The following is an 8,148-nucleotide window of genomic DNA, read 5'->3' on the forward strand; positions in this document are numbered from 1 at the left end:
TCAGACGCACCAGTAACGCAAGGCCGGTACTTCGTTGTGGATAATCTCATGCGTCCGGAGATACAGCGGCGACCCCCCATCATGCTCCTCCTCCGGCACCGCTATAATCTTCTCATCAGGAATGAGGTCAGGGTGCGCGCACCACGCGGCGACGAAGAGTTCGGTCTCGTCGTCCGGGTCATCAAGCGCCTCCGGATTGGTGATCTCCTCCTTGGCCCCTGAGGAGATGAGAATAACCTGGGCAACCTCCGACGACCGAGGATGCGAAGGGATGCCCTTCATGCCGACGAGGACGCGGTATCTGAAGGCACCCGCCGATCCCATGATCAGGCGGCTCCACCGCCGCCAACGCAGGACGAACGGCGCCCCCGGTGGCGAAGGGGTGCTGAGAACGGCATCCAGGTCCGGCTGGTCAGTGAAACGGACGATGAAGTCATCGGGTCTTGTACGCCGCACCGAAACGCGGTCCTCATCGATGCCGAAGTGTTACTGGAGATGCATACGGACCATGGCCGGGGATACGGGGTGGCCTGGTGCCAACAACCATGGCCAGTAGCGCAAGAGATAGAGCCTGCTCCAGTAGCGCAAGAGATAGAGCCTGCTCCACGGCTTACAAAGCCAGAGTGCGCGGCACGATGATGAGCTCAAGAAGTGGCGTTCTGGCTCTAGTCCTGGGTGACGCCGGCGGCGCCTCTACCCGCCTCAGCAGGGAGCGCGGGTATCCTCGGGGCCTATTGGGGCACGAAGAACTCTCCATTGGTACCGGTGGTGACCATCGAGTTCTCGATCTTAGAGCTGGCTTGCAGCCGGTCCGGCTTATTACTGATGGCCAGAATTAATCAATTACACACAAATTTACACGGTGGCTATGCCTAAATCAAGATCGCGCACGCAAACAAGCAAGAACGCACATGAACACACCCTGAACTGGCAACTGTCAACAGGGATGACAGTGCCCCTTTTCACTCAACACAAGTTCGAGTACAACATGAGTTACAACTCAACAGAGGCGCTATCCCGCTCCTCTTACAACCAGCTATTTATACCACAAGCTAATAATGATGATAACACCCTTACAAACTTTAAACACGGGATACAAACTCACCCCAAACACACGCTCCTGCTGAAACTGACTCCGTGGGCGCAGCCACCACCTTGCCGTGTCAACCGTTCCCGCTCCAGGCTGAATTCAAATTCAAACACCTTGCTGCATCACGGTTGCCTCCACGCTGCTCCACATCATCCATCAGCAGGCTTACACCAACAATCTCCCCCTTAAGTCTACTGATCCTCAATTTCTCTGACACCGAGTAAGTGTCTCATCACAGATAGCTTGATTGCAGACATAGGCTTTGTCAGTGCATCTGCTTTCTGATCAAGAGTGTTCACCTTCTTCACATTGATTTGACCACGCTCTACACATTCTCTGATGAAGTGAAACTTAACATCTATGTGTTTGCTGCGGCCATGAAACACAGGGTTCTTCATTAATGCAATGGCTGAGTTGTTATCCACAAACAAAGTCACTGCCCTTGGTTCTGTTACTGTGATTTCTCCCAACAAATTTCTAAGCCACAAAGCTTGCTTGGCAGCTGCAGTTGCTGCCATGAATTCAGCTTCACAGGATGACAGTGCTACTATCTTCTCCTTGTGGGAATTCCAGGTGATCAATGCATCATTGAGATAGAAAGCCATGCCACCTGTACTTCTCCTCCCCACAACATCTCCTCCACTGTCACTGTCAGTGTAACCCACCAACACCTCCTGCTTCATCTCCTGAGTGTACACCAAACCAAAGTTCAGTGTCCCCTTCAAGTACCTCAGGATTTGCTTCACTGCATTGAAATGCTTGACAGTAGGTTTTTCCATAAACCTACTTGCCACACCAACAGAGAAAGATAGGTCAGGCCTAGAGTGCAACAGATATCTAAGGCATCCAATGATTCTCCTGTATCTAGTTGCATCTGTCCTCTCCCCTTGCTTATCTGCATCCAGCTTTGCACCAGGATCCATAGGGAACTTTGCTGCATTACAATCAGCCATTCCAAACTGATCAAGCACCTTCTTGGCATAACCTGTCTATTTTATGGTGATGTAGTCTTTTCTCTGCTCAACCTCTATTCCAAGATAGAATGACAGCATCCCCAAGTCACTCATCTCAAACTCAGAAGTCATCTGCTGTTTAAAGACTCCAATCTCTCTTGGATCACCACCAGTTACAATAAGGTCATCTACATACACACCAACAATTACTTTGGACAGTCCCTTGCCTCTAGTATACACTGCTGGCTCTGTCACACACTTCTGGAACCCAAGCTTCTTCAAGCTGCTATCCAACTTTACATTCCAAGCTCTAGGAGCTTGTTTCAAACCATATAAAGCTTTTCTCAGCTTAAACACCATCTACTCTTGCCCCTCCTTCACAAAACCTTCAGGTTGTGTTACATACACATCTTCTATGAGCTCACCATTCAAGAATACAGTTTTCACATCAAGGTGATGTACTTCCCACCCTTTGTTTGCTGCCATAGCCAATATCAGTCTGACTGTTTCTAGCCTTGCAACAGGTGCAAAGACTTCTTCATAGTCTATTCCCTTCTTCTGAACATAGCCCTTAGCAACAAGTCTGGCTTTGTACTTCACCACCTCTCCTTCTACATTTCTTTTCAATTTAAACACCCATTTCAAGCCTATAGGTTTGTGACCAGCTAGTAATTTCACCAACTCCCATGTTTTGTTCTTATTGATGGACTGAATCTCACTCTCCATGGCCTCTATCTAGTTCCCATCACCAGCTGCATCCTGGTAGCAAGTTGGTTCCTCCATGACTGCCATCAGTGCTTCTACTTCACTGTCATAGTTCAGTTCTACTTCCACTGAATCCTGATATACTTCATTCAAGTTTCTGAATCTCACAGGTTCATCATCAATATCCATAGTGCCATCAACATCCATCTCAGCAGGTACATCTCCTATCTTTGCACTTTCTGATGTTGTTGCTCCTGTTGCCTAACTATGAACAGAACCTGAATGTGAGTTCTCTCCCACTCCACTTGAATTTTCAATTGCACCATCAAAGTTGTTTCCACTAGGTGCATCAAACAGGTGACCATCATCAGCTCCCCCTGAATGATGATCACTGTGATTATCTCCATCAACATGACCACCACCAAACTGTCCCCTAGTCCATGGTTGAAACATGTTTTCATCATTTTCTTCAATAATAAATTCTGAGTTTTTACCAAACTCTGAATTCCAATTCCAAGCTACTACTTCTTCAAAGATGACATCCCTGCTGACTACTATTTTCTTGGTTTGAGGATTATACAGTCTATGTGCTTTACTACCCTCCTCCACGCCAAAATAAACCATGCCAACACTCCTGTCATCCAATTTCTTCAGATGAGGCACTGCTGGCCTCACATTAGCTCTGCACCCAAACACTCTCATATGCCCAAGTTGTGGTTTCCTCCCACACCATCCCTCAAATGGTGTTCTATACCCCATAACCTTTGTTGGCAACCTGTTAAGTAAATGCACAGAGTGCCTTATAGCTTCTCCCCAAAAACACCCTGGTACACTCATGCCCTTCAGTATAGACCTAGCCATCTCCATGACAGTCCTGTTTCTTCTCTCAACCACACCATTCTGCTGTGGTGAGTAGGGTGCTGTGAATTGCCTTTTGATTCCAGCAGCTTCACAAACATCCCTAAAAGCTGTTGCTAAAAACTCACCACCTCTATCAGATCTCACCATTTTAATTTTGTAACCCAAAGAGTTTTCTGCTTCTACCTTAAACTTGACAAATGCAGAACAGGCTTGATCCTTAGATTTCAGAATTGAGTCTGACATCCATCTAGTACAATCATCTACCAATAGCATGAAATACTTATTACCACCAACAGTTTTAGGAGTAATAGGACCACACAAATCAACATGAATCAGTTCTAATGATTCATCTGATCTCCATCTTGAGCATTTTGGAAATGATGCTCTAGTCTGTTTTGCAGCTAAACAAGAATGGCAAACTTGATCTGGATGCTTGATCAAAGGTAAACCCCCTGCCATCTCTTTTTCAACCAACATCTTAATGGACTCAAAGTTTACATGGCCCAATCTACCATGCCAAAGCCAAGATTGGTCATCTACTTTAGCTAGAAAGGACACTGGTTCCATAGTCTTTAGTTTAATTTTGTACAGCCTATTCCTAGACCTCTGCACTCTCATTATGATTCTCATGGTACTCTTCTCTGTTACTTCTATCAAATTCTCATCCATCTCTATTCTATAGCCAATTTCAGTTAACTGACCCAAACTAATGAGATTACTTTTGAGTTTAGGAATGAAGTAAACATCACTAAGTAACCATTGATCACCAGCATTGCCTTGAAATAAAATGGAACCTCTACCATGTATCTCAACTGTTGAGCCATCACCAAAACGTACCTTGCCACCGATGGTGGTGTCAATGTTCCTGAATTCCTGACAATCCCATGTCATATGGTTGCTAGCACCATTATCAAGGTACTAGAGATCACCACATGACTTGTCAGCACCTGCAAACAGTAACTCTAAATCAAGATGAATCTCATTCAGACATAGTTCCTCATGCATACACTGTTCACCGTCATTCAGACAACACACTCCCTGAGCCTGACTGTTTTCCAACAACAGATGCTTGAGCTGTCCTGGTTCCTCCATTTCAGCAAGTAAAACTGTAGGCTCATACTCCACCTTCTTGACATGATGTGCCTCCTCTTCTTTCTTCTTCTCACCACCTCCTGGACACCTATTGGCATGGTGTCCATAGGTGTGGCACTTAAAACACTTGATGTGGCTTTTGTCACGCTTCCCCGTGCCATCTCTACCACCATTGCCATGACTGCCATGCCCACTGCTTCCACCGCCGTGGCCACGACCCCATCCACGGCCACCGCCATGACTCCTTCCACCACCAAATCCCTCTCCAGTGGACTTCTTTTGTCGAGCCTCCCACTCAGCTTGTGTCAGTAGCACCTGGCCGGGCTCTGACCGAGAACCTCCTGCTCCCCACTTGGTCCTCTCCTCAAATGCCTTGAGCCGACCGATAGCTTCGTCGAAGGCGATCTTCTTGAGGTCAAAGAACTGCTCGATCTCGGTGATCACATGGATGTACTTCTCCGGCATGGTGTTGAACATCTTCTTCACCAATGCTGCATCATCTAGCGATCCACCCAAGTTAGCATATCCCACTGACATACTCATCAATTTTCCTGCATAACTGTCAATCGATTTATCATCCTTCATCCTCAATCCATCAAACTCACTCTTCAGCGTCTGCAATCTTGCCTCCTTGACATGCTCCTCCCCCACGAATCTCGCCTTGAGCGAGTGCCAGACCTCCTTCTTGGTCTTCTTCATGGTGACCTGCATCAGCAAGTCATCGGGCAGGCACTGGAGCAGATGCGCCCGTGCCTTGGTGTCCTTCGCCTTCCTCACCACAACCGCCGTCGTGCCTTGATCCGATGATTCCCTCGCCGGCTCAACCACCTCCCACACGCCCTGATCTTCCATGATCGCCTGAACCCTAATACTCCAACTAGTGTAGTTGGTAGGTCAAGGGCGGGTACTGGATTCGACCGCTGCCTTCTCCTCCGCCACCACTCCCGCGATCTCCCATGGTTGATCACTCAACGTGTTTGTATATGATCGATCGACTCTGATACCAAATGATGGCCAGGATCAATCAATCACACACAAATTTACACGGTGGCTATGCCTAAATTAAGATCGCGCACGCAAACGAGCAAGAATGCACATGAACACACCCTGAACTGGCAACTGTCAATAAGGATGACAGTGCCCCTTTTCACTCAACACAAGTTTGAGTACAACACGAGTTACAACTCAACAGAGGCGCTATCCCACTCCTCTTACAACTAGCTATTTATACCACAAGCTAATAATAATGATAACACCCTTACAAACTTTAAACATGGGATACAAACTCACCCCAAACACACGCTCCTGCTGAAACTAACTCTGTGGGTGCGGTCACCACCTTGCCGTGTCAACCATTCCCGCTCCAGGCTAAATTCAAATTCAAACACCTTGCTGCATCACGGTTGCCTCCACGCTGCTCCACATCGTCCATCAGTAGGCTTACACCAACAATTACCATGAGCCTATGCTTCCATAGGTCTCAGGTCTAGGGGAGCCTTATAGGTGGGGGTTCTTTCGCCTTATATGTTATGCTCCCCCACCATCGCTACATGATATGGGACTAAACCCCAACAATCTTCCCCTTAGTCACACATCGGGGTGCCCCTGCCATATATGTGACGCTCGAGATTTTTTTATCGGGTTTAGCTTTTTCTGACCATGGGCTCTGATACCAATTGTTGGAATCGGTAGTGACCACCGAGTTCTCGACCTTAGAGCTGCCTTGCAGCTGGCCCCGCTCGTTACCAAGAGCCTACACTCCCACAGGTCCTAGGTCCAGTGAAGCTACAACATATAAGGCCATGGGCCTTCTCAACCAAAAATACTAGCCTCATAGGTGGGGGTTCTCCCACCTTATATGTTATGCTCCCCCACCATCGCTACACGATGTGGGACTAAACCCCAACAATCTCCCCCCTTAATCACACATCGGGGTGCCCCCGCCATATATGTGACGCTTGAGATTTTTTTATCGGGTTTACCTTTTCTGACCATGGGCTTTGATACCAATTGTTGGAACCGGTGGTGACCATCGAGTTCTTGATCTTGGCGCTGGCTTATAGCTAGCCCAACTCGTTACCACGAGCCTGCGCTCCCATAGGTCCAAGGTCCGGTGGAGCTACAACATATAAGGCCTCCACCGGTTCCAACAATCCCCTTCCCAGGCCCGGTAGCAGCGGCGCTGGTATTGATGTGGAGGCCCTCGCAAACGACGTTGCTGCCACTGTCCTCATGAGCACCAGCTGACACGTCCATAGGTGGTTTAGACGCTGCATGCTCCCCCATCGTAGGCCCACCAGCCATGGGCTCCAAACCCATAGGCTCCACAGCCGTAGACTCCGGCATCGGTGGGTCGCACATAGGCGGTACCAACGGCTGCCTGCCCGTGGAAACCGAGCACGCGGAAGTGGTCTTAGTAGCTGACCCATGATTAGGCGATGAACTGCGTTGGCAAGTCCCACGATGCCGCCGTGGCGCGTGACCCGGGGAGCTACCACGCTTGCCCTCCCACCGATCGATAGTGGGGGGGAAGGGGCAGTCCTGCTCCTGAGGAGATGTAGTCCAAGGGGTTGGGCTGTCGAAAATCTAGGCGGCATCAAGGTGGGTGACGCCATTTCTGCCAAGTTCATGAATGAGTTTCGGACAATTGCCAAGAGCAGTCGCCGACGTGACAAGGTCAAGGGCGTCCGGTTCCCGATTGATGCAAATCAGAAGAGGTTCGAGAGCATAGTTGCTGATGATTCATTCCCTTTCGAGGAGATTGGGCATGAAGTGGTGTAAATCAAGTCGATCCCTCTGAGCTTTCGCTGGCCCTCCATTGGAGATCCGATGGAGAAAGTTCTAGAGGCGGGAGATGGCAGAATCGAATCGATTTCTCCTATGGTCAAGGGCTCGACTCGTCAGTGGCCATGGTTCAGGTCACCCCCCAAGGTCAGGATTGTCCCGAGAATCCTAGGGAGGGTACCAGATGGGGAGCCACGTGTCGAGCATCCAGTTGGTGGTGAGTGGGAGGTGAGGAATGATGGTGAGTCTAGTTTCCATGGCCCTTACACCTACCCAGATTGCCATGACTTCATCCCGCAGAAATAGATCAGGGAGCCCTCAAACCCTAATCTGGTTCCCCATATTTTAGTTCCACCTCCAATCTCCAAATCAAACCTCACCAAGTTTGTTGGCCACCTTGGAAGGGAGCTCCCATCAGATCCTTCATGTCGGCGGTGCGCTCTACACCCATGAGCACGGTCCCGGTGATGATGAATCAAGGTTGTGGGCACCTCAATTTCAACGGGTCAGGGTGAGGTGGTGGCTCTGGCGGTGGTTGGGGAGGTGGAGCTAGTGGATTTGGGAGAGGACAGGGCATGGGAGTCCATGGCGGAGGATGCAGGCACAATGTTTGGAAGTGCAGAGATCAGTCAGTCAATGAAGCCAAGAATGCTACCTCCAAAG

At 49.0% G+C, this 8,148-nt stretch overlaps 2 protein-coding genes and 1 pseudogene across 2 annotated transcripts; all 3 read right to left on the reverse strand.

Moving 5' to 3' along the window:
* Positions 1 to 757, reverse strand: LOC136547987 (uncharacterized; annotated as a pseudogene).
* Positions 758 to 1,281: 524 nt separating this feature from the next.
* LOC136547988 (secreted RxLR effector protein 161-like) lies at positions 1,282 to 2,043 on the reverse strand. The gene has a single exon (XM_066539661.1). It carries the CDS (start codon positions 2,041 to 2,043, stop codon positions 1,282 to 1,284), a length of 762 nt encoding a protein of 253 aa, XP_066395758.1.
* A 966-nt stretch (positions 2,044 to 3,009) lies between these two features.
* LOC136547989 (uncharacterized) lies at positions 3,010 to 5,553 on the reverse strand. Its single transcript, XM_066539662.1, has 3 exons — positions 4,645 to 5,553; positions 4,447 to 4,527; positions 3,010 to 3,999 (listed from the first exon to the last, which is right to left on the reverse strand). Exons 1-3 carry the CDS (start codon positions 5,551 to 5,553, stop codon positions 3,010 to 3,012), a joined length of 1,980 nt encoding a protein of 659 aa, XP_066395759.1.
* Between the last annotated feature and the right edge of the window lie 2,595 nt (positions 5,554 to 8,148).

This window comes from Miscanthus floridulus, chromosome 4 (genome assembly GCF_019320115.1).
Source record: "Miscanthus floridulus cultivar M001 chromosome 4, ASM1932011v1, whole genome shotgun sequence".
Lineage (NCBI taxonomy): Eukaryota > Viridiplantae > Streptophyta > Magnoliopsida > Poales > Poaceae > Miscanthus > Miscanthus floridulus.

Bases quoted from the DNA above. Each gene is read 5' to 3' on its own strand.
- LOC136547989 (XM_066539662.1), bottom strand. From the start codon at position 5,553: ATGGAAGATCAGGGCGTGTGGGAGGTGGTTGAGCCGGCGAGGGAATCA. The intron at 4,528-4,644 runs GTGTGTTGTCTG...GGTGATCTCTAG, and splicing joins AAAACAGTCAGGCTCAGGGA to TACCTTGATAATGGTGCTAG. The intron at 4,000-4,446 runs GTACGTTTTGGT...GCTGCAAAACAG, and splicing joins ACACCACCATCGGTGGCAAG to ACTAGAGCATCATTTCCAAA.
- LOC136547988 (XM_066539661.1), bottom strand. From the start codon at position 2,043: ATGGCTGATTGTAATGCAGCAAAGTTCCCTATGGATCCTGGTGCAAAG.